The following is a 27,294-nucleotide window of genomic DNA, read 5'->3' on the forward strand; positions in this document are numbered from 1 at the left end:
CAGTCCGTTTTAAGCAGCGGCAATCTCGCGCCATTCGGAAGTCGGAAGTTGGAAGTTGGAAGTTGGAAGTCGGAAGTCGGAAGTCGGAAGTCGGAAGACCCTTCTCGGCTTTCGTACAAGACGAATTTTATTTCGTTTAAGTTTCGCTTGCGCACATGCTGGCAATCTTGTGATCTTCACTGAAACAGGTAAATAATTACTATCACGGCCGCAAGGTGAGTAATTACAAATCTTGACATAAAGAAAACGTTTTAGCTATAAATGGTTATAAGGACCAGCTCATGATCAGTCGCTAATGAAACTATTAAACATTATGGCGTTACTGTCAATAAAGCCGAGGAACTTCGAACAGGACAATTAATCATTTTACTCGTAGAAATGTTAAGCTTTGTGTGTTATAAACCCGACACGTGTAAATATAAGCCGGCTTACAAAAATTCTGGATCTTTCCTCAGGAAATATTTGTAAACTTGAGAATAAAATATATATGCATACAGAGCGATATTTCAAGAGAAAAATTGATCCTTATTTGCCTGGGTCTAACAAATACTGGGGCATTGATTTACCTGTGTTTAACAAATACATCAAATACGCTAGGGTGTTAAATTTGCCTGTGTCTAACAAATACCGTAATTTGCCTATGTTTAACAAATACACTGGGGCATTAATTTGCCTGTTTTTAACAAATACACTGGGGCATTAATTTACCTGTGTCTAATAGATACACTGGGGCATTAATTTACCCGTGTCTCACAAAATGCACTGGGGCATTAATTTGCCTGTGTTTAACAAATACACTGGGGCATTAATTTGCCTGTGTTTAACAAATACACTGGGGCATTAATTTGTCCGTGTCTAGCAAATACACTGGAGCATTAATTTGCCTGTGTCTAACAACAACACAGGCGCATTTATTTTCCGGTTTCTAACGAATAAACGTTTGAAGTATTTACTTCTCTCTAACAAATTTATTTATGTAATCCTTTACCAATACAATGGCAACTACGATTAAGGCATTTAAAACTGAAACTTCCGGTGATGTATATTTTTTAACCAAGCCGGCACGAAACCTTTAGCCACGAAAAATATAACAGCAAAGAAAGAGTAGCCCTGTCCCATTGTTTTATTGTATTACATATCAGGCGTTCAAGAAAACTTGTATACCTTATTAAAGTATAAATAAGGAAAATAAATAAATAAATAAATGAGGAAATTTGCCGCTAAAACGTGTCAGGATTAATCCGGCTTATAACACCTTCGTAAGGCTTGTCTTCTTTTTAGTGTGGTTCCTCTTTCAGCTCCTACTGTGATTTAGGTAAAAAAATTTTACCTAAGCAGCGGGGACCCAAATTCATCAACCGGTCTAAGCCTGTCATAAGTGTTCAATGAAGGCTTCGATGTCAGGTTTACTCATGTCCCATAGGGAAAAGGTATCGTGTATGTAGCATTTCCAAACTGTTGTTCTAAAGACATTTTTGCTTAGGGTTGTTGTTTCAATATTGGCAAAGGAATCAAAACTGATGTCTTTGTGCCCATTGTAGCTCCATGGTTTTGTAGGTAGTGCTTTCCATTGAAGTGGAAGAAATTTTCTTTGAGGATTAATCTAAGCATTTCCGGCAAGTAATGTGTAGGAATGGGTTGTCTTTGTAGAAATTGTCATATACTTTGTGACAGACAATTGCAATTTCAATATACCCTCGTTTTGCTGTATGTTTGTGTCAAGACTCCTAACGTCCATCGAAACAAGAAATGTTCGGTTTTTCACGTTTGTCTTTTCAGTGAAAGGTATGATTTCTGTGATTTTGATATTGGTTGTAGCAGTGTGTCAACAAATTTTGTCAAACACAGAAAAAGGTTTTATTGGATTATTAAGAGGAAACCAATCATCCATGTTTTAACTAGGGGGTGGGTCATGCAACTTCCCACCTTGCTTTAGGGGTGGGTCAGTCATTTTTGGGCCGGAGGGGGTGGACCATGTGTTTTTTATCAACCACATCTCCAAACGCTCCGGCCCACACCCCCCCCTCCCCTATACTTTTTGACCAGTCCCTGACAGAGTTCCATCTATTTGCTATACTACCATCTCCTCTAAACAGAAAAAGTAAGCCCCCTCCACACCCCCTATTCAAAGTTGTTTTGATCTAAAAAGTATGCAACGTGTATAATTCTCGTGATTAAGGGGAACGGGGTTGTTTCTCAACAGGTTTTGTCCGAGGTTGTAGCATTGGTTGGACTATAATTCCAATGTCTGTTGTATTTTGAAAGGCATTCAACGCAACACGTTTCAACCCGAATATATTTCCACAAACACCTTGTTTAATTTACAACTGAATGGAAAAAATTAACTTGGAACAAGACTCCCCTCCAGACAAAGATGTACAGTCAAGACATTAATATGAGCTTTTCCAAATAATTTCTAAAAATATATGGCATTAATCATTAATCTGATAATAATCTTTATCAAAGGTTTCCTCAGAGGATCTATTATAAAGAAAGGCAGTCAATTAAAATATTGAGGAAGTTCTACTGGCACCAAAGTACTTCGCACGCAAATGGAAAAACAGGCTAAAGACATGGAGAAAGACTACGTACGAAAAGATCTCAAACTTTGTTTCCTTAAATTCCTTTTACTTTGCTCTTTGATGAGTCTTTGGATCCAAGGTAGGTTATCTTTGTAAGTAATTCGGTAAAAATGATATATTCTGTACGCTTTGTGTATAAGTAAACCAAAAACATTATTTTCACTCTTTTTATTTTCAAAAAACAAAAAATTTAAAAAAAAGGGCTCTCATATTACCCCAAGAATCAAGAGAACAAGGCTAGTCATTCATCGACTGATCTGGAAGGAAAATTTTTTGAAAGAAAAATAACTCCAAGTTCTGCGTATGCAATATTACCATTTTGAGGTTATGAGGAGTGAAAAAAAGCTACTTTCTTGCAAATCTATAGTCAACTCTCCTTATAGCGGACACTGTAGGGACCTTGAGTTAATGTCCTCATTAGCAAGAGTTCGTTATGGCGGGAATTTGTTTCAGTCAAACATCTGTAATTTATGAGAAGAACGCGAAAACGGGGACCCCAATCTCCCTCCCTTTTCCCCTTCCTTCCTACCTACCTTCATCCCTCCATCCCCTACCCCTTTCGACGCCTGCTACGCAGGCTACATTTTATGGTTCTGAAAAAGTCGAAAAACCTTCTGGTTTTGTGATATATTCACGACATTTTAAAGACAGCGCATTTATAGCAGTTTAAAGGGGTGCAGCATTCGAAGCTAGATAAGTGAAAAGAGGGGGGGGGGGGTACCATTTGTTATGCAGTAGAAGGCATACGACAGGGCTACCTTTTGTTGCAAAAGCAGGGTCTTGTTTTCGATCGACTAAATTTTACTTATGCCTTCACTGACGTGGATAACGGGAAATAAAAGGTTAAGGGATTGGACCTTGAAGCGGAGCGTCCCAGTATAAAACTTTGTTGAGACCCCCACCCCACCCCCCCTCTCTAGACAGTTCCAGACACCTTTGAACTGGCAAATCAGCACTGAGAAAATAAAATCATATGCTTGTGGAAACGATGTAAGAAAAGTGTCCAAAGAGCCCTTGAGTTCAGTTGTAAACTTAGCAACAATTTACCCGTTATTTTCCTGCTTCACTTGAAATAACCCTGGCCAGGTCGCCGAGGATTGGATTGGGGATAATGGCATTTGGAGAATTGTGCGTACCTCCGAAAAAATCCTGGCTACACCCCTGCTATTGAGGATCGTCCCTTACTCAACATCACCTCTCCTTAAGTTGGGAGCAAACGAGTGCTAATTTTGGTGGGAATACTGATGGCGGCTACAAGAGTACTGGCCTCCCAAACTTACTATTTGACAGCAGTTATACTTAGAGTACTTGTGCAACCAAACGATTAATTTTAGTTTTCATTTAGGAAACGCAAAAATTCAAAAACACTGTTTTAAAAGAGAGCGAAGAGAGTATGAAAGCTTTTAGGGGTAGGTTCAGAATAAAAAGTCCAGGGACTTCGCCACCGACACTGGCGTTGTTGCAAGGTGGCTTGAAAAATAACTTTAATAATTAAAAGTATGCTAATTTATTCCGATAATTTAGCTATTTCCCATCTTCAGCGTCCTAAAAATACAGCCGAAGTTCTCCTGGCGACACTCTCATGAGCGACCACCTCTAATTAAGGGCAGCATTCAGTGAAACACCGTTTGAACTTAGTTTTAAAAGCGCTGTAATGTAAAGCTCTCTTAAGCAACAGTTCCTGTAAGCGGACCACTCTGGTGCGTCACCAGCTGGACCGTTTCATTTGTTTTTAAGTTCTTGTAACCAACCACTACGTCGACACTTAAACAAAAGCATTAACTTCATAATTAAAATTTGGGTATTAAAGCATAGCAAAAGCGCCAATGGTGCGTTGATTTGGAATGACCAAAGTTATTAAAAAAGAAACTACTTAATATTCTTTTACCAAAATATATTCGTAATAAAGAACACATGCCTAGATGCTTAACAGACCGTAATTTTGTGTTGTTCCTACGTAAAAATCCTGGTCGAGGGTGAAAGGAGAGTGAGAGACTGGGGACAGCTCTGGTGTGTAAAGAGACTGTTTCTTAATCCAACATAATCCCAGGTGTTTTGCTAAGCTATCGTTAGTGACCGCCATTGAGAAACGGCGAGCACTAGTTGCATAAAAATGGCTCAGTTTATTTTACAAAAGAAACGTGAAACTAAGGTTAAGGTTACGAGAGCTAATTTTGGCAACTGCCATTGAGTTAACCATAGGCAACCAGAGCGCCGAAAATATGAATACCTACAGCAAAATTTATAGTCTTTGGAAATAGCGAAGAGTGAAATCTCCCAACTAAGTGTTCCGCTTTAGTCCGTAGGTGATAAAATGGCGGAAGGCACAAAGGGCAACTAATATGTATTTCATCTGTAACTGAATCCAGGTAGAAGGAGGGCCTTCTCCAATAAAACCGAAGTTAAAACCGAGATGTTTTAATCGTCAGTTAACGCTGTATCACCCACTAATGTAATAATCGACCAATATTGTAACACTAACTACTAATGTAATAAATATCAACCACTAATGCAATACTAACCATTACTGTAATAAATATCAAACACTAATGTAACTTAAAGTTAACCACCGATGTAAAGATTTTTTAACCTTTAATGTAATAAAAAACTCAACCACTAATGTAACAACATTGCGACCATTGATGTAACAAACTCAAAGAGAAGAGCCACTTGGTGGCATGAATATAAACGCACACTAACATATGAATCTCTACGGTAGTATTAGGCAACGGGCGCACGATCAACACGATATAATAGTGTTCCTACTTCTGGGACGTGTACCAACTTGTCCTATAATATCCGAAAAAAACATTTTTTTTTGAGCAACAAGTGAAATATCATAGAAGGGCAACCTTTGTTTTTGTCCAGGTTCAGTAGTAGAATGCTGGCAACTGTTTTTTAAAGCATTTCTTAAAGGAGGGTCTCAATGGGGTGGTGGCATTTACGCTTATCGGCTAAAATTTTGGCTCTTTTACGGCTATCGGCTAATTTTTTTCAGTTACGGTTAACAAAAAAGTTAAAAATTAACTTGTTTTGTTTCAAAAAGTTAAATATTAATTAACCTGTATTTTTTGTATCTTTAAAGCAAAATAAAGGTCTTAAGATCATCTCAGGATGTGAAATAAGCTATTCTTTTGAAAAATTTTAACATTTGATAGATCATACTTTTTATAAAGTATTCCACTTCTAATATTATTTTACTCATAAAAATGTCAATAGTCAATTTAAAAATAATCTTTGTGAAAAAGCAAAGCACACACGCGAACGCCTAACTCAAGGCCGGGGCGCGACATTCATTACAACAGAAATGGCCGTTTTCACACTAAAGACGGATTATTCGTGTGAGACGGGTTATCCGTTTGATGATTCGCGTCAGATAGGTAATACGTCTTAATTTGAAAACGGAATAGTTTTAATTTTGCATGAACGATCCGCCTGAGTTTATCCTTCAACTTCGACGGACAGTTTGAACACGTGATTATCCGTTCCAGATAGCCTGTGTACAGCCGCCCCTTCCCCTCAGAAAAAAAATCGGAGAGGGGGTATCTGTCGGGAAGGGGGCGACTGTACACAGACTAGTCTCAGACGGATAATCCGTTTCTAGCTCTAGTGTGAAAACGGCCAATAACATAAATCCCGTGTCCAGTGTTTATAATGGTAGCGAAGGACTGTACGGAACCACTGTCAGCCGTTTTGCCTTGTCCGTAGGCCTTATTATTTCGCGCGGCTAATACGTTTCGGGTCACGTGGTCCGAGCGAGTTCGCCACCGAAATGCCTTGACCGAAACAGTGCGTGGGAAGACGCCGTACAGGGACTAGGCATGGCAATGTCTACCGTAGCGTCAGAGAAAAACAGGGAAATATTGTTTATCGGCAACTTGTTTTACAAACAGTGAGATCTCTTCGTGTTGTTTCACTATTGTTTCGAGGGCACGACCTCCTGAAAATCGCAAATATTAATCCCCAACAGGAAGCCACACTTTCGTTATGGAAAAAAAAAAAGTTCCCCGAGAGAGCGGCCGACATGGAAATGGGTCTTGGTCTTCACCTAAAAGGCGCTTTACCTAACGTGCGTACGGAGCCACACTAGCCGGGAAATAAAAAACGCAACCATAAGTGAGTTTAGTACCTGAGCAAATCTAGGGAACAATTTCTTTTACGGTTAACTTTTTTTTACCCTATTTACGACTAACGGTTAAAATTTTTCAATTTTTACGGCTATCGACTAAATTTTTGGCCGTTTTACGCCTATCGGTTAACCCCATTGAGACCCTCTTAAAGGGTGTCCCAAAAGTTCGTTTCTCTAATTTCATGCGCTATAACTTTTTATAACTTCATTTTTACATGAAATTTCTAAAATATGTTTCTTACTCTATCGAGTACTTGTTTTCAGAAGTTCTGTTACCGGCATCCCCTCTTTGTTTTTTTATCACACTCTGTAGCCGTTGCGGCATTAAGTGAGATAAGCCATGTGGCATGTGGAGCCCTAGATGATTCATTTTGAGCTTTTAATCACCTAGTATGCAGGAGTCACTTCGACCCCCAAACAATATAGTTTTTTAGATTAGGCAGCTGAAACAAGATATTTTGGGCATTGATCCAAGAAAAGATGATCATTCCGTCCCCTTTCCACAGTAAGGCTTTTGTTGTTCTTTACAAATTTGAGACGAGCTGACATTGCTTGGCGGACGGCCCTGGCCGGAAATAAAGGGTTTTTTTGCCATCTCAGGGGTCTCCAAACTTTGCTTTTCATGAACCTGCTCCAGATTTAACTTGCTATCTGTTGTAAGAGCTACCTCGCTGGGTTTCCTGTTTTGTACAGGGCCTTCTTTAAAAGTATTTTAGCGGTTTTATTGAGGACTTTCGGTCTTACCCCTCGTTTCTTGTCCGTAAAACCTTCATTTCTCTATGACCATCTTATCACCCAACATTCGGATTTTTCCATTTTCTTAGGAATTCGTTTAACTGATAAGCCAGTAGATAGAAATACATGCTTCTGCTTGCACGTAGCTGAGTGTTTTTTCGTTGAGAGGGTTTAATCCCTCAGGATATTCACACAAAACAAATTAGGAGTTCGAGCATTTCGGGCTACAAAATGCGAAAAATATATGGCGGGAAAATTTACTCGGGCAGCGCACCTTTGGGGCGAAACTACACTAATCGAATTTCGAGTCAAAAGATGGCACAAGAAGTATGAAATATTAAATTAGATTGAAAGTCGCAACTTTGGCTTAGATTATGTGCTGATCAAGTCCAATCGTACTGCGTTACAGACTTATAAAGTAGAGGAACGAACTTTTGGGACACACCCTGTACAGGAAGCCTGAAGCGCATGAAGAACATGAGCACACACAAATTGAACTGACTTATTGTCATTCTTTTTCCTTCTTGACCGTATTAAGGTCGAGGAAAGGTACATGTGAAACCATTTCGCGTTCATAATCGTGTGGTTTATAATCCCTGATGAATACCTTATGCTTGCCTGAGAATGAAACAGTAATCATGCATTGTTTAATTCGATGTATTGAAACCCAATGAAAATTTCAACAAAAGAACATTTCGCTTTAAAAAAGGAGTACAAATATTTCAGGACAGTTTCGAAAGCGAACTGTTTCGTGTTTCCCGAAAGTTGATCACGTGAACATTTAATGCAAAAGGCCAAATGGTATTTTGTTCTTACAAAACGGACAAAGAAAATTGCTTGAAGGAAAACTGAACGCTGCTACTCATTGAGCCGTGACTTTATAGACACTCATTGACAGCGGCATGAAATGCTGCAAAACGTTTAACTCTTGAGGGGAAGTTTTAACACCCAGTCTGAAAGTGACAATGTTGAGTGACTTTGTTGCGTTGAAACAGTAATCCCTGACATCAAAACAGGTCGTATGATTTTTTTGAAATCCTAGTAATTCTAAATATCCAATCAGCTCTTCTCTTTGAGTTTGTTACATTAATAGTCGCAATGTTATTGCATTAGTGGTTAGGTTTTTATTACATTAAAGGTTAAAAAATTATTACATTGGTGGTTGACTTTTTGTTACATTAGTGGTTGATATTTATTACATTAATGGTTAGTATTACATTAATGTTTGATATTTATTACATTAGTATATAGTTAGTGTTACAATAGTGGTCGATTATTACATTAGTGCGTAATACAAACGCTGACTTTCTGAGATACTAGGCTCCTCGGATGACATATTGCAATTGAAACACCTGTTGAGAAGATATATTAACATAATACAACTAGGCTCCCGTATCCATGCGACTGACTAACTATCTCAGCTCGATGCAATTTTTCCCTGGGATGTTATTTACACGAGTTATATGAAGAAACGCAGTGAATTACATTTATTTAATAATTGATCGAGACAGTTGATTACTAGCTTCAAGTCGCTCAAACAGATGGAACAGTATACAGCAAACATGAAGAACGACTGCGTACGAAAAGATCTCAAAGTTTGTTTCCTTAAATCGTTTCTGTTTTCTCTTTGACAACTCCCTGGATTCAAGGTACGTCATCTTTTTAAGACATACAGTAGTATTTTCTCTCTATATGTGTATCAGTAGACCGGAAAAAATATTCCTTATTTAGCGTCGCTCTCGGTCTTTGTTTCACAAGTAACAAGAGGCAGGACATCTCTGCGTTATGTCACTAATGTTTCAAAAAGCTTAAATAAACTTAATGTAAGCTTCCCCGGAAGCATCAAGACGAAAACAAGGCCGGTTATTTTTCAGCTGTCGAAGAAGGACACAACGGGTGATAAACGGGTCTGTGTTTGCAAAGTGAACATCGACTGTTGACGTCACAAAAGTAAACAGAAAAATGAGTCATTTTCTAATTATTTTTTCTTGCACTTGCATGTAGAGCGCTAACTGAAAACGACCTGTCCAGTAACAAGAATCGATCATTAACAAAAGGGACCAAAACATTTTCTTACTTAGCTGCCTGCTTTGTTTTTGTATTTTTGAGGCGATTTATAAACCGGGGCGCCGGTTAATAGGGAAGAAGGATTCACGGGCGATTGACATCCTAAATGACAGGAAAATTCGATCGGCAATAAATTTCTCGCTAACAAACTCACTATATACGATATAGCTGATTTTATTAAAATCCAACTAGTGGTCTATTACCAATGCTGCGTTCTGATTGGTTGAGGTACTACTAGGCTATGTGATATAGCCCCCTAGTAGCGAAAAGCGCGGGCTTTTTGGCGGCAAAAAAGGATTAAAGTCTAGCTTTAACTAGCTAAATGTTTTTTATTCTCGATATTTTTGACCAACTAGTTGGATTTTACTAAAACAATTATTCCTCTCGCCCTTATGTCCTCTGAGTCAGTAGCCCATCCGGCCTTCGGCCTCATGGGCTTTTGACTCAGAGCCCATTTGGGCTCGAGTAATTGTTAAATATTCCGCAAGGTCATTCACTCTAAAATGTAGCACGAATGAAGAGTGTAATCGTGGCATTGCTCGTTGCATGTTAAGCTCAGTTCACCTGAAATTCGTTAAAAATGATCAGAACAACAAAACAAATATCAACAATACAGTTTGTATAGCAGGTCAAAAGAATATCTACTGCCTATATCCACCTCATTCAACATCAGCTAACAAGGAAGTCATTGATGATTTCGGCGGGAACTGCAACGGAGACTGTCTTAGTGAGGAAAAAGGGCAAGGTTCTGTCGTCACTATAGCGGATAGGTATAAATAGGGAGTATCCGGCATAGTATAAATAGCTGTATATTATAGGGACACAGTGATCAGTAATATATAGGTAGCCCAGGGTCTGACCTTGACGATGAGACCAACCAAGACGGCAAGTCTCCTATGAAAATTCTCACCGCTGGGGATATTCTGGGCCTTTTGGAGGAACGTTTTCAAAAATTCGGCTACATGTACATTATAGGCGATCAAAGGACTGCGATGGTTCACGATTTTTCCGTGGAGCGTTCATAGGCGGAAATAATTTTGTTTTCAATCCAGAAGCTAATTCCTTGTTGTTTCGTGAATTCTTGCCTCGACTAAAATTGCCTAGGAAATTAACGAAACCAAATAATTTGTTTATTTTTATTACTGATCATGACGAAAATAGTCTATCAACAACAACAATAAGTTTTATGTGCATTACTATAACAAAGTATTACAGTATTGCAAAAGCTACTTGAATTTAATTATTGATTCCTGATAACTATAAAATATAATAATCACTGCTTATTTTCAACCATCAGTAGGATTAATTATTCCGATCATTTGCTGATAAGACTGAGTGTCAAATCAGTCATTGCAAAACTATTTTTTAAAAAGCCCATTACTTTACCAAAGAACAATAACCAGCCAAAAAACATTCATGGGCTGGGATAGTGACTTCCACTCGGATAGTAGCAGGGGCACCCAACGACTGTTTTGTGTATAATATCTGTTCGGAGAAGCAAACATTGCCTGAAATTTTCTATTATTTGAGGACGGCTACAAATTTCTAGGTGACTGTTCCATTCATGTACAATTTTCGAAGCTTACCTATTAAATTCCCTACGATTTTTTGAAGTTTAATTTTTCACATTTGACTCTCCAGGTTTCTCTATTATTCGTAGTAAAACGGAAACGTACAATTTTCGGATTCAAAAATGCCATGGAGAGAGGAATTAGAAAAATTCTCACTTTCGCAAAGCGTTAAATTGCAACTAAAATTTTCGGGAAGGTAATACTGAAGCTCTAATAATTTCGAAAAGACTTAAGTTGCCCTAGGACGACCAAACAGATACAAATTTTATAGCACCACTGAAAATGCATTTCTAGAGATGTAAAAGTACTCTGGATAGCCTAAAAAATGTTTTGAATGTATTTAGGAGGAAAGTCCTTGGGTGCCCCTGTCAAGAGTTCATGAAGAGGTTTGTGTTAGTAAATGAACATTTGGATCAATTTAGGCTTCTGGAAACTGCCCAGCTACCCCTCCCCTAAGCTAACATTAACACTTACTTCTCGCTTAGGGCAAGATGATGGCTTAGGGAAGGGGTAGATGGGCAGTTTCCCAGAAACCTAAACTACGAATGTTTCATGAAATAAAGAATTTCTCTTTTTATTCTTTCCTTTTTTACGCGATAGATGTGTCACCCACAGGGAACCTAGACTGTGAAATAAGTGCACAGAAATGTCAACCACCTTTGGAGACAAAAACCCGTACAGTAACGCCGAAAGACTCTAGAGTGACTTTCAACTGCTCAATTAAGAATGGGGGAAAAGTTCAAGACATGACCTGGCAGGACCTTGAAAGAAACCTCAGTGCCAATAACGGTCTATTCTTACATCAAAACAATTCAAAGGATAAAAATCGGTCACGTGAATGTTTTTCAATAAAATTTGCCAGTAAGTATGTTCTTTTGTATTATAGTGCCGGAATTAGTTTTATTGTCTTATTTTTAAATGGATTTAATCCGTGACGAATCCCATGAGGGCCAAGGAACAGGTTTAGGCACATTCAAGCTCAGCTGAGGCAATTTTTATACGGTAAAAACGGTTAAAGTTATGGCCAGCTGAATCACCTCACTTGAACATTGTTCACCGCGAAACTCTAGTTGCTCATGCCATGCTGGAGGGCAAAAAAGGCAAAGGGACATGACAAACAACAAACAAAGGAATCATTTTAAATGATGTTAGTTTTTTGTTTGGCTTGACTCAGTGCGCAGGGACTCGCTCTCCAGCATGGCAGGTTTGTGCCACAAAAATGACTTTCTGCAAATGAACAAGGCGTGGAGTAAAACATGGCTGCTCCGTTTGACCGTAGGTATCTTAAAAATCATGAGCTAAGCAACGACGACGATGACAGCAGTGAAAATGTCGCCAAAAAATTAAATTTGCCTCCTTTCAAATGTTATCGCGTCTATTTGGAGCTGCTTAATTTGTCAAATGTAGGCGAATTCTTAAGGACTTTATCCAGGTTCAGAAAGGAAAAGGAGAATTCGTCGTCGTATGTTCACTTTCTCTATAAAACGTCGCGTTAGGAGGTTTCACTTCATAGTCGTGCAGTGAACGTCAAAGAAATGTGCTAAGAAGCTTGATGCATGTGCAGCAACTGTTGTTTTCACATTAAAACTAATTGTTTTTGGACGTTGTCGTCGTGGTGGTTAAGATTTTCACATTTCAGATTTTGATATTTTTTTGCACTAATTCAAGATGTTGCTATAAAAATTACACATATATTACCAAAACAGGAAGAAAAAAAAAACAGCAGATTAAATAAATCCTGATCAAAGGTGAAATGTGCGCAGTGCCCAAAGGAGCTTAGGCTTTCGAGCTGGTCACTTAATTAAGCTCCCTAGTTTAAATGACTGGGTGCATGACTTACGAGGTTTGAAATTAAGACGAAGAATTCCTTCTCAGTTCCAGTTCAGGGAATATATAGGACAAGTTCCCCCCTTGACTACTTTCCTGACACGAGAGAAATGGAACTGAAGTGTACCTTCAAGGGATGGCCTCGTCCTCGTGTAGTTTGGTACAATCCAGATAAAAAACAAATCATCAACGGATCTGAAGGTTTTTACATCTCAGAGCAGCTGGTTGGAGAGGATACCTTAACTTCCCTTCTCCGTAATCCTGATATCCAAGAAAAACAAGCAGGGGCTTATAAATGCATTGGAATGAACAACATTACCGGCTGGTCGACTAAAAACTCAGTAATAATTCAACTGTATTATCGCTGTGAGTCATTTTTAAAATTTCTTATTTCTTCTTATACATACGGATTGACAAAAACCACGTTAATTAACAGTAGCTCCTTTGAATCAGGGTCATAAAAAGATAATGCCGTGTTTGTCCTGTAAGCAATGGAAAGTATCCCATTTAGACCAAGAGGGACAGCTCATTCTCTCTGAATTTAGAAGAATATAACTTCGTGCCACCTTCCTCTTCTATTCAGACAAATTGGACGCTGGAATTTTTATTTGTTTACCCCTCGGATCACAAGGGATAAGTAAATAAGTAAATAAATAAATAAATAAATAACGATTTAGTGGCGTTTGCTCATCCACAAAGTGGTTCTTTGTGTACCATTGTGGCTCAAATTTACCCTGCGCAGCTGGCAGGATTAACGTGGGAGTGATGTGTTGTTTGGGCGGCGATGGCGGAATAAGGGTGAGAAGCAACAAAATTTAACCAGGCCGGCCACATGTGATCTTGCCTGAGGAATCAAGCGCAGGACAGTCATTAATGAGAGGGGAGTGTTATCACCTAAAATACAGTAGAACCTCTATATAACGAAGTCCTCGGTATAATTAACAATTATTACATGAGTGTGCTTTGGATATGAGATGGTAGCCGCGAGTGGAATAATTGTTCTATTAAAAACGCCCACAAATATCAAGAATTCGTCCCGACTTTATATGTAAAAACAACCGATTTTCATCGTGTTTGTAATTTTGAGCAAACGCGTACAGTTACCATATTTGGAGAGCATGGTATAATTAACAATTAATGAATGAGGCTGAGTATCTTACGGAGAATTATGGAGATCGAGGAGGGTGTTATTCGTCGAGACCGTAGGCCGAGGCGCATAACACCCTCCGAGATCCCCATAATTCTTGATATGATACGAAAGTTCGAATTCAATAATTGTTTTATTATTCATTCAAAATTCCTAGTTTAAAAACATAGCTAAAACATGCTTACCTCTATCGATGTTAAGTTCATCCTCGACAGTGCACGTTTAGGGTTGTTCAACTCGGCAAATATTCTCCAAATAGCAGATGTCGCCCTTCGAGTTGTCGTCTTGCTGTTCTTGCCATGTTTTTAGCTATTTTTTTGCCTAGTGCTTGCTTTTGAAATGAGTGAAATGTCAACGTCGTCCCCGGTCTTCTCGGTTAAAGGTGCATTAACCTGTAAGAAAGCGGCACTTTTCACGTCATCGGTTCATTAAACGCAAAATTCTTCCAAATTTTGTCATAAATAGCTGGTAATGGCGAATTATGCGTGTACTTTTAGCCAATCAGAATCGGGGAAATATTTTGAATGATTAATAATGGGTCATATATCATAATGGCTAAGCCAATCAGAGCACTAGAATTACATTATCCAATGATTCAATTTTAATAGTAAGCGATATTCTCCTCCCCAGAAATAATACAGCCAAAGCCCGCAAATGGCGACACTGAAGGCGCCGTACTAAGAAAGAGTCCGTATTAACGGGGTAACCTTATTAAGCGGGTAGAAAATGAAAGGGCTTTCTGTCCTCAGGGACAAAGCAAACTGTCCGTAACAATGAGATGTCCGTATTGAAGCGGGTTTCCAGACTTGAGCGGGGTTTGACTGTACAATAAATAAAAGGAACCTCGATATAACAAAACCTCTTTATGGTGAGCATATTTTGCCAGTCCTTTGGGTCCTCGTTCAGCTGTTCGTTATATCTAGATTCCAATGTAAAGTGTTGTGTGGTTGTTAAAAGGAGAAAACGAGACGCCGAATAGCTATTGAAATCAACCCTTAGTGGCACAGGTCATATTGGTGGGAGGTAAGAGAAGTGGGGTTCATCCGATCAACCTATCGTTAGAGCGTCTCTAAAGACGGCGTGACGAGACAAGTCGCAAAAAGAGGAAACCAGTGGAATAAACAAAATCAACACGTAAAAACTCCAAAGCGTTGTGATGCCCCATATATTGTCACAAATACACAGGAGGGGAGGGGAAGAGTAAGAATGTTACCCCCTACGGTTGCACAGAAAAATGGTAACGATTTCCAAATAATATTTGCTCGTTTTGTCTTCTTATCATCTGATACAGGTTTATGGCCTAAAGCTCCGCAGATTTCTTCTCCCGCGGTTTCGGTGACAGCCTACTCCAATGTCAGTTTAAAGTGCTTAGTATCTGTTAGGCCAAGCGACTGTTGGGACAATTCTTTACAGTGGTATTTTAACAGCAGCTCAGTGAAATTAAAATCTGGTGAAAAGTATGATATACAAGAAAGAACAACCAACACCAAGTGCAAAAAAGATTTCATTCTCACCATTGTTAACGTTACTGAAGCAGACGAGGGAAAGTATAAATGTCAGTGGCTCTGCGAGAATGACTACCCCAGCTTTTACAGGTCTTCAATTATCCAGTTGAAAGTATATCCTCCAGAAGAAGGTACTGATACTCCTGTGATATCTAAAGGTCTTGTGTCACGAAATTTATCATTGAATTCAAAAAGTGAAAAACCCCACCAAATTGAGTGAAGCATGAAAATAACCGCTCAAAACCCCGGGGAGGGGGATGTACTTAGGAAAATGTTTGCTGGGTATATGCTGCTGGCCTCTCAGAGCCCCTACCCCATTATAGTCTATTCTGTGGCCAGTTATAGACCCCATCTTAGTCACTTTTGGGCAAATGTGTAATTTTCGCGATCCCAACTTTGTCGCTTTCTATTTTTATGAACTGACCCATTTTTTAGATTGAATTAAGAAGACTTTACTTTTCATCTGCAGTACAAACATTCTGGTACGTTTGCTAACCATAAATATGGAGAACTGTCTTACCCCTAAAAATCCGAAAATGTGCGACCCCATTATAGTCAATCCAGTCGTGAAAATGGGACCCCATCCAGCGGCACATCCCCATTAGCCTCTTATTAGGAAGTACCCCCCCTCCCCGTTTCAAAACAGTAATACAGAAAATGCAAAAGGAGTCATGTATGGACAAGCTTGAAGGGTTGAAACTGATTGCAACTGAGTGTTTCATTAGAAAACGAAAAATTCAATTCGAAGAATAACTCGCAATTGTATAACAGTAATTTGATCTAATTTCATTCGATCTAAAATCAAATTGTACAAATATATTCTATTCAATAAGTGTAATCATAACAATGATTGATAAATGAAACTAGATAACGCGGAATAAATGCCGATAAAAGTTAAACGTTGATACAAGCGAAATTGCGTGGTTCTTGAAAGAAACAAAGTCAATTTAAGCTACTTTAGGTCTGTTTAAAAGGTAACGAGAGAAAAAAACTAAATTAACAAACGAAGGTAACATACAGTTCACTTACTTCACTGTCGACTGTTTTCTTAAATTTCCTTGAATAAGCATTAAATCGGTCCTGGTACCAGGTAAACTGTTAATCCTTTGATCCTCGAAGTACGGCGGTCGGTAAAAAACTTATAAAAACTCGAACAAAGCGGGTACTTTTGTGGTTCCTGTTGGGCGTTTACGGTTTTCCTACTTTTGCCTGCTAGATTAAATATAAAAATTCCTTGAATAGTTCTTTTACTAAGTTAACACTGAGGTTTTTGGAAACTCAAATAGCCTAAACGTTTTTCAAAATTCATTTTTTTGTCTGTAACTTTTCATATAATGTTTGGGGCACAAATGTGTTTGACATGAAGCAGCGATTTTGTCATTTCCAAGTGATTTCTTAACTTAAGCTGAGTTCCATTGAGAATAAGGACATATTTGGCAAAATTATCAAAATGAACCAGTAAACCATGTCGTCATAGCCCATTTGTTTCGGTCAGGGGGTACTCCCTTTGTAAGCGAATTGCTTAAAACCATCTGGGTCTGAACCAGGGAAAGGTTTTGCGCCGTTTGGATACAGGGTCTAAAATTACATGTTCGTTCATGAGTTTTTGATACTTTTGTTGTTGCTATTGTTTTAAATCATCCGCCTTCAGGTCTGTGAATAGGGAAGGAAAAGTCGTACTCTACCGAAATAGGTGGACAGCGAATTCCATAAATACGTGCACTTGAAATTTCCTTTTAAACGGATAGGGCGATTGGAGGGTAAAGTTTACTTCTGTTCTTGAAATAATTATAGTGTAAATTATAGCTGAAATTTCTACTCGTGCGACTATTTATTACTAGGTGCCAGACAGTAACTCTGTCGCAATACCTATGCATGGGACGGCGCCTCGTAACACCCTCCTTTATCTGCATAATCGTTTCACATGATACAATAGTCGAATCAGAATCTAGCTTCTGGGTTGAGTAATCAGTATTAGGTTCCAGACCTCTTATATTTTAGGGCAGGTTTTTGCACATGCGCAGTTGCATTTAAATAATGACTGGCAAATGGTTCTTTTTGTGTTGTTGTTTAAGACCAGAATATTACAATTTTGTCGACGAGGATGGCGCTTGTAGGTCGAGTTGGAGAGTATGTGGACGGTAAAGAAGATATTGCAAGTTATATCGAAAGAGTGGAATTGTATTTTGCCGCGAATTATGTCAAGGCGGATTACAAAGTTGCTACGTTTATAGCGTTTATCAGATCAGATGCATATGGCGTGCTGCGAAATTTGTTAGCCCCTGAACGTCCAAAATATAAGTCTTTTGTGCAATAGTATGAAAAGGTGACTGCACGATTTGGAAACCCAGCTCTAATTTCAAAGTTCCTGGAGATATGAGCAGATCAGGATGAAAACAATTTGACAACTCGCGCAACATTGTGAGAACATTCATGGAGCAGGCTTTAAGGTACCTCCAAAAATTGCAGTAAGGTGAAGCAGGCGAAAGTTAAAGCTACAGCCCAAATAAGTTGACCTTAGCGACCTAGATGAGCGGCTGAAATCGAGAGTCAAGTTAAAGTGATAGCCTTTGGTTGGTCCAGTAATTTAGAGAATCCTGAACAAGAGAAACCCAAGTCAAATTCAAATAAATCGGAGTGGCTCAGGAGAAAGAACATGCGAAGACTCATGTAATGTTTTGTGAGCTAAGAAAACCATGTACTGACATTGTATGAAACCTGGAAGAATCAACTGTAAGTAAAGGATGGTAATTGTAAGGAAAGTTGGGTTTGTGCTTTAGATGCCACAGTAGAAGACATCGTCGGGTGAGACATTCCAATCCTCGCAAGAAGCCACAGGAGAGACGTCATCACCTGAAGTACCAACTAATCACACGAGCTGTTGAGGTTCTGAAGACTTGAACCGTTAAGTGTACCACGCCCTGAAAGGGTAGCGCTGCAGATGATACCCACCATGGTATCTGGGTCTGGGTCTGGGTCTTGGTCTGGGTCATCCTTCCTCAAGACGAGATCGCTGACATACTGGGTTTGTACGCACTCTGTGTTGCTGCTTTTGGAGTGAAGTCGAATGTAGCGGATAGCAAAACTGTAACTGTCCGCCAGCCTTGAGGGTGTGAATTGGAGCAACAAGAAGCAATTATTTTTTGTGGAAAATTGTGAAATGAAAGCAATTGATTGGTCGGTCAATGCAAGAATTTAGATCATAATCGCGACCTGGGGAAAATAAAGTCAGTTCAACATATAGAAGCTGATTTAGAAGTGATTATTATGAGGAACTCATTTTACCACTTGAATATCGCAAAGGACATTTGGGGAAGCCTGTAAGAGTAAAGAAAACCACTCACATAGACAATAGTTGGAAATGTCTTGGAGGAAGCAAACGAGTGTCATGAGACTTGCCATGTTTACTCATACCATATGACCTTTACTCCAGAAATGAGGGCCGATGAGATAATGCATAGAATGTGGGACGAAGACGTTGCGGGAATTGCTGATCAAAACAAGCGCTTGACAACAGAGGTGCTTGCTGCGCGCAAAGAGGCACAATCAAGGCGTTATGCTGAGGGGCTATGAGGTGGCAATTCCATGGAAGGACGATGATACGCCGTTGTGTTCAAACAGAAAGACTGCTGGAGACCGACTTATCTATTGAGAAACACCTTCAGCTATTGCTGAAGGTTGCTGAGAAATACTGCGAGGTTAAAGAAGCCAAGGTATGAAAGAATGAATCCAAGGGTTACTTCCGGATTACATCCAGTTGGTACCTACCTCATTTTCATGTAGTGAGAGAAGACAAAGAGACCACTAAAGTGAGGATAGTGTATGATTCAGTAGCCATATACGGAGGTTATCCATATACGGATAGCCACATACGGCAGTTATCTTGTGGCCCTGGTAGCAGATCTGACGGAAATGTGAGGTTGGAGGTTACACCTCTCTAGACTTCCAGAAGTCTAGAAAGCAATGAGCTTGGCGTTCGATGACCGCGCCTCACTTTACCTTGCCCAGTACGTTGTGCGACAACATGCAGAAGATAACAGAAATGACCACCCGCTAGCAATAGCCATAATCTGACCTATTACAGGTGTACTTGGATGACATTATGACTTCATTGAGCACTAACGATGAAGCGATTAAAGCTCGAGAAGAGCTTAGGGAGCCACTTGGCAAGGCAGGCTTCAAAATGCGGTCTGGGTGTAGTAACAGGCCAGAACTACCTTCCATGAAAGCATAAGGAAAGCAATAAGATGTTGAGACGGATGTGTTTAACCTTTTTCAAGTTGAATCCCTTGCAGGATGTTGTCTATACTAGGCGAAGGTTCGTAAAGAAATTTTCTATGCTTTTTTACCCATTACAGGAAGGATGGATTTGCAGGGAACATTGTTACTGGGTTTAAAATAGGACGACTTAAAGGGCGCTTTCCATTTAGTCAAAGTTTCGTTTCGTCGGTTCGTCCCACTGGAGAATTCCCAGAAAAAGTGGAAAATCTAAAAAGGTGGTCCCGTTTTCCCGGTTGGAATTTCCGCACGGAATGTCGTGTTCCATTTAAGTTTCTCGTAGTTTGTACCAGTTCCAGGTCCACGGTCGGGCACCGCTACGTACCGGGGTTTACGATCAAATGGAACAACTTTTTACCAATCGGAAAGTCCACTTTTGCTACCACCGAAATTTCCGGGTTTTTTTCCTAAATGGAAACCCCCCAAAGTACACGCATCAAGAATAAATTATTAATGATTCAGTGTGTTACCAGAATTTTTTAGAGGACATTTTTCAAGGTGCTATCGCATTGCTGAGAACATTGTTGTTTACACATCTATTCATACAATGGGGGACGTGTCGCTGTTGGCATATGTAGATGTAACTTACGTTGGGCACAAATATGAAGATGCAGCTCGAGAAGAAAAAGGGAAGCAGGTTAGAGCTCTTGGCAAGAAAGAAAGGTGTAAGAGTTGTTAGAGATTCCCTTCGAAAGCTGTACCGTGATATGCTGAACAGACAGTAAGGGCGTCTTTTTCTGGATCCAGAGTCAGTCGAGGAGGTCTTAGACTTCTGTCGCCAACGGAATATTTAACAATTATTCCTCGAACCCGAATGGGCTCTGATTCAGTAGTCCATGAGGCCGAAGGCCGAATGAGCTATTGACTCAGAGGCCATGAAGGCGAGAGGAATGATTGTTTTAGTAAAATCCAACAAGTTGGTAAAAAAACATCGAGACAAAACAACTAGCTAGTTAAAGCTAGACTTTCATCCTTTTTTGCCGCCAAAAAGCCGGCGCTTTTCGCTACTAGTGGGCTATAACATATAGCCTAGTAGTAGCTCAACTAATCAGAACGCGGCATTGATAATAGACCACTAGTTGGATTTTACTAACAGATTTATCAGACGCCTAACCCTATTCAGTGGAGACAAGTACAAGACTTTTCTTGCCAACCGAGTATCAAAGATTCATCAGACGCCTAACCCCAGATAGTGAAGAGACTTACAAGACTTTTGACGCCAACTGAGTATTGGAAATTAATCAAACGTATATCTAGAACCTCAGTGAATTGGCGTTTGATCCCAGGAGCCGTTGGATACTGATTCTCTTCCTGGTAAAGCTGTTCTGGAGGCACTGGAAGAAAGAGTTTCTGGCAACACTTAATACCCAAATGAAATGGGGGGAGGCGACGGACAACCTAAAAGTTGGGGATGTTGTGTTCGTTGTCGATCAAAATGCTCCAATCGGTCGGTGGTAGTTCTTCCGCATCAGGATGGACAGGTACGCGCTGTGCAAGAAGCTTAACCACCCAACAACACGACTGTGTTTATTGAACGTCTCTGACCAGCCATAGTCCTAAAGAGAGGAGCTGAGGATCTGGAACTCCTTGTAAGCTCCAGGTGATACCACTGCGCAGGGGACTGGAACTAGTCAAGTAAAAAGTTCCCTGAGCACATTGAAAATTGGCTGTTGCGTGTTCTCCTTTGAACCAGGCTTTGGAACAGAATTTCTCACGCCTGAGAAAATCCAAAATGCGAGTTTCATACCGCCATGTATGTTCCAGGTTTCCGCAGGTATACCATACCTTCCAGGGGCTATACCTTCCTTTACTGCGCGCGTTGATGACATCCAACAGTTCTTTGAATTCATGTTTTTCCTCAAGGCATGCAATATTTACGGGTCAGCAAACAGAACTATACCAGGAAACGCGTCGGCGAAACAGGTCAGCACGACATCAGTATATGCATTTCCGTGGAATAACTGCGAGTTTGCTCAATTTACGCCCCCTCTTGGGTCTGCTCTAATGTTCCTTCCCGAGAAGGGACTTTTCGGGGGTTCATTTCCCAAACAGCGGCTGGTAATCAAACCTAATTGCGAGTCAAAGTTATTCGAACTCAGGGGCTCTCAGGGGTTGAGTTTTTTCGAACTGTTATCAGCGAAACAATTGCAAAACAGATTACTTTTAATATTAAATCGGTGTTAGAAATATGTTGATGATATTACTTACAGTCGGAAATGTGCAGTAAGAATACTAGAAAAACACTCGATTTGTTAAAAACAGGGACGGTATGGAATCGTTGGGAAATGTTTAATGATGACGTTTCATCCCCGAACTCCCCGAAGTATGAAATGGTTAGGGATGACGTAAAACAGAAAATGCCTGAACGGTCCGCTTGGGTTGATTTTGTGACATTTACTGCACCTTTATACTTCTACTTGTGTGCGTTTCGTCTGTTCAGTGACATTTTGTGAAGAAGCTGTCTTGAAGTTATAAAAAAAAATGCAATTTACATTTCTTTGTCTCATTTTGTTCTCTTAAACAAGCGTCATAAACTCTGACCACGAAAGAGAAAGTATCGAGTTTGACCAAAATTATGGACCGAAAGACACTCAGTAAGCGTGGATTTACGATTTGAGAGGCGAATAACAGTGTGTAAGCACTTGAGGGTTTGCCAGACCCATGTTCATCATTTACAAATCTTCTTTTGGATTAGCTCTCCCTCGCTTCACGAAACTCATCCTGATGCAATAGATACAAGTAAATCTTTGATTGGAAACGATTTTACAGACACAAATCACTGTGGGGAAATTATTGAGAGGCTCAGTCTAACAACAATTTGCATTAAGAGAACGCTTGAATCAAGTTAGCTTATTAGCAGAAGGATGCACGATTACAGACATTTGCCTACCATTCATTTCTGTGCTGACGTATTCCCTCTTTACAAATTTCCCTTTTCATTTCCTAATTCTTTCTCCGGCTGTTAAATGAATTGCATGTAAAAAGTGCAATGTAATGTGAACTACATTAAACACCCGCATATATATAAGAACCAACACTGTAACTCATATGTTTACTTATATAAGTAATCGTATTTGTTTCTCTTTTCATTTAAAATTTCCTTTTTTATATATCGATGAAAGTAATATGTTGGGGTTTCCCCTTTACCAACTTTATTTGCAGATTTTTCGACACCATCGTCACAAAAGACCAGTAGCTCGACTTCAACAGGTCAGTGATGTTAAGGGGTGGTCACTAAGTATAGTGTTGGAATGGGACTAATTGCAGTGGCGGATCCAGACCTTCAGATAAGGGGGAGGCGGCGGTCATCCAGACCCTTAGATAAGGGGTGGGGGCGGTCTTAATTTTTTTTCCACCTTCCAGGCCTCAGTTTGGTCCAAAAATAACGGGAGGCCTGGGCCCCCCGGGCCCCTCCCGGCCTTGATCCGCTACCAGTGGCTACTGAATTGCCAACCAAATCTAAAAATAGTATCCAGATATTATCACGTTTCAAATAATACGAAACAGTGGAAGAAAACAGACCCACCCTGGGTCGCTGGACTGTTATGGGAATTCAAAAGTAACTACCGGGTGTCAGTAAAACTCGGGCTCACGGCCAGGGCCGAGGTCGGGGTCTATCCCTCTTTTTAAAGAATACTGTTTTAGGGTTAGGGTTACACCTAATTGCAAAAACGTTGTCATAGAAAAAAGCAAAAAGCAAAAAGACAAATAGGAATAAATTAGCCATGTGATTTACATTTGCGTATTTTAATTCAGTATTCAACAATTATTTAGGAATTCATTCACAATAACAAGAGATAATTCTGTAATTCCGCGCTGTAAGATAGACAGGCGCCATAGTCATTTTAGAGCCAACATTCTCCATCAACAGAAGTCGCACAATTCGAAAAAGAAAAAGGTAAATTGACCCGAGCAATATTAAGTATCAGTTGTCGCACTTTCAGTCGCCAATCTATTATGTCCTGACAAACGAAGCTTGGTTTGTGGCTCAGGTGAGGAACTGGCGGAGGGCCCCCCCACCCTCTCCGCGATGAAAAGTCCTGCCTACGCCCCTGATTTGTTGCTTCAAAATTGTGATCAGATGGTGTTGTGCACTGCAAACCATACGCAGACTGGCTTTTCTATTTAGCACTAATCTAAAACACGCGTTGAGTTCCTGGAATTTACCCCAGGCTATATTTATTGAAAAAAAAAATGGAAAAAAATTTTCTTTAGTAGTTATCCGATGTGCTCTGTAATTCGAGCACGTTTGAATCAGCCTCGAATTGCATTAGAATGACACCAAGAAACTGATGCAAATGATTTCTCTCATATTACGTGATTAATATTCAGCCATAAGCGTGTGTGTTGTGAATGTTGCAAGCTATGATAATTACATGCTAATTAATTCCTATTTAACTTTTTGCTTTTTTCTATGACAACCTTATTGCAATTAGGTGTATGTTAGGGTTAGGGTTAGTGTCAACCCGAACCCTAACCCTAACCCTAAAACAGCATTCTTTAAAAAGATGATAGACCCCAACCCCGACACCGCGTTTTACTGACACCCGTAATTACCAACGAGTTGCATCGTGCTCCAGTCTAAAGACATGTTTTCACAAATTAACAAAATATAGTGTATTAATCCCGGGTAGGCCCACAGGTAACCCAGGCTCTATGATAGTACCACAGTACGGTTCAATTAAAATTCCAGGGGGGGGGGGGACTCCGCCAATGAACGGGGTGGGAATGCTCGTCAGAAATTTTGAATTAAACCCCTAAAAGAGACAGGTCTGGGCGTGGCACTAGCCTTTTTTGATCCCTAAAAGAGGCCATGTTAAAACACAGACAAATGAGAAAACTTGGATTATATGAATGGAGTAAATAAAACGAATTAAAAATATAGATATCAAATATATCTTTCGATTTTTTCGCGTGCAACCCTAAAGGAGACCTTTACGGCTAAATATGATGGCGTTTTGCCTAGAACACCCTTAATGAGACCAAAATCCGAAATTTACACCCATAAGCGAGACGATGTGCATCCCCACCACTTTCATAGGCGGAGTCCCCCTCGGAGTAATAATTACAGTGTTTGTATGGGGTAAAAATACGATCCTAAAATTTCTAGAAAATACTAAATAAAGATCAATGAAACTTACTCTGCAGTTAGTTGTTATTGGCCTTAATGCTCCAACGACAACGACATTTAAATTTAGGCGCGTGTGCGGGGTTTGCTCTGGCGAATTGTGATTGGCTAGGAAGAACAATTGCCTTCTATCAGGTATTTTTTCCAGCAGGGGAGGATGGCTTTGGGCAAATGATGTATCGGTTCCCAGAAAGGTCGCCCGGGTCTCCCGGGATGGATTTTTTTTGTACTGTGCCCAGGCCTCATTTTCTTGGCCGCGCGTTGATCGGGCCCGGCTAGATGGCATCTCGTGTCTCCTACCTTGTATATTATTATTGTATATAGCGTGATTTTCGTTCATTAAGGGCAACGACAACTAACTGCAGAGTAAGTTTCATTGATCTTTATTTAGTATTTTCTAGAAATTTTAGGATCGCATTTTTACCCCATACAAATATTGTAATTTTACTGGAACCGTACTGCGGTACTATCACAGAGCGTGGGTTACCTGTGGTAGGCCTTTCCCGGTTGAGCTTGGCAACTTTTGGCGTTTGGAGCAAATTTTTGCGGTTCTAGCAACCTCGAGCAAATTTTGCCTTTCTGAGCAACTTTTGAGCAAAATATAGGTTTAGTGGCCCCTCGGTTTAAAGCACATATCAAACACGAAAAAGTCAACGATTTCATAGAAAACTTCAATGTTTTTAATTCCTTTTTTAATGTTTTTTTAACGTTTTTATTTTTTTTTCTTTACTGATGTTAGTAATTATTGTGAGGAACGAAAAATAAGCTTTTAATTAACGTTTATGTAAAAATATCAAGAAATTTAGGTGGCAACTTTTTGGCATTCCAGTGAGCAACTTTCCAGCATTTTACGAGCACAATTGGGAAAGGCCTAATCCCTGGGGGATACTCCCTATAATGGCATATACGGGGGGCTCAAAAAGGGGTACCTTTTTCAGGCATTAGATCGATGAAAGGGTAGGGATTTTACTTGTTAAACTTTATGAAAGGGTGGTTTTATCTCAGCGATCGTCGTCGCTGCGAACTCTGAAAAGTCAGGTTTCCATATGATCGCTATGATCGCTGCGATAGCTGAACTTTTGTTTCTCAGCGATCGCAGCAATCAGAGCGATCGTAGCGATCGTAGCGATCATATGGAAACCAGGCTTTAAGCTCCCTGTTAGCCTGCGTCAGGTCGCAGACATAATGTACCAGTCAATAACAAAACTGCCCATGCCCCTGCGCAGACCCTTGGGAATCTGATTTTTTTTGGAAGGTTTTGGTCAAATTCCCCGGTATGTTGGCAGTTTAGATGGTCAAATACCCCACCGGCTAGCCCTTCAAAAACTGTCAAATCCTCCACTCCATTAGCGACTCTCCATGATCAAAAATTTTGCCCATGCGTCAAACCGCTTATTCAAATCTAAATTTTCTCCTCCACAGAACCGAAATATCTCAAGTCTAGGAAAACTGTCTTAAGGAGATTTCTTCATTCCAATAACATTGTTCATTTCAGAAAGCCCACATTTAACGGGCTCTTTCAAGCTACGTGCAAACGGACGCAATGTTGGGAGTTGTTGGCCAACAATGTACTCCAACAATGTTGTGTCCGTTTGCACGTAGCTTCAAAGGCTCTCTTATGCTCCAACAAAACAGTGAATATAGGAGCAATGACGTCAATAATCCTTGAACGTGATGTACACGCTGAACGAAACGCTGACCAACATTTTGACACGAAAGTCAATGCCCGACAGGTCGAGCCTCATTTTGGGTCAAATTCCCCACTGTACGGAAAAATGCCCGCGGTATCCTTTGGGAGTGGGAGGTTTTGGAATTGACTGGTAAATAATCTAACCCTTGTTAGAAGATTAGTTCCGTCTTTGGCGCATGCTAGCTAGATAGATTAAGGCTCGATACTAATAAACATTCGGCTGGTGCACGATATGCCACGTGAATAGCAAGTCTCGAGATACGTCACAAAGAACACAACAATGATCGTTATCCCTTACACAATAGACTTCACACAATAGAACGAGACAATAGTGCATAATTATATTGACTTCGTATATATATCGAGCAGCACCCAAACATTACCTCATTTGTTTAATACCCACTTTTAACTGAGTCTGGATTTCTAATTTCTTTCTAGTAGCAACAACCGGCCAGGGAAACAGCAAGTCAGCTGACAAGTGGATTCCAGCGATTACGATTTTAACGTCTGGACTGGCCTTGTTTTTGATCCTGTTTTCGGCTTATCACTTAATTAGTAAAAAGTTTGGCACAGGATACCACGCGTGTAAACGTAAGATGACATCCAATCATTTATCAAGCAAAGGAAACCACTAA

General features: G+C 39.9%; 1 protein-coding gene across 1 annotated transcript; it reads left to right on the forward strand.

Moving 5' to 3' along the window:
- The first annotated feature begins 100 nt into the window (after positions 1-100).
- LOC140932215 (uncharacterized) lies at positions 101-27,294 on the forward strand. The gene is made up of 7 exons (XM_073381848.1): positions 101-188; positions 2,467-2,661; positions 11,685-11,945; positions 12,960-13,277; positions 15,350-15,694; positions 23,004-23,051; positions 27,098-27,294. Exons 2-7 carry the CDS (start codon positions 2,553-2,555, stop codon positions 27,292-27,294), a joined length of 1,278 nt encoding a protein of 425 aa, XP_073237949.1. The 5' UTR covers positions 101-188; positions 2,467-2,552.

The sequence above is a fragment of the Porites lutea genome, chromosome 3 (genome assembly GCF_958299795.1).
Source record: "Porites lutea chromosome 3, jaPorLute2.1, whole genome shotgun sequence".
NCBI lineage: Eukaryota > Metazoa > Cnidaria > Anthozoa > Scleractinia > Poritidae > Porites > Porites lutea.

Coding starts and splice junctions, on each gene's coding strand:
- LOC140932215 (XM_073381848.1), top strand. CDS start 2,553: ATGGAAAAACAGGCTAAAGACATGGAGAAAGACTACGTACGAAAAGAT. Junction 2,662..11,684: donor GATGAGTCTTTGGATCCAAG/GTAGGTTATCTT, acceptor TTTACGCGATAG/ATGTGTCACCCACAGGGAAC. Junction 23,052..27,097: donor CAGTAGCTCGACTTCAACAG/GTCAGTGATGTT, acceptor ATTTCTTTCTAG/TAGCAACAACCGGCCAGGGA.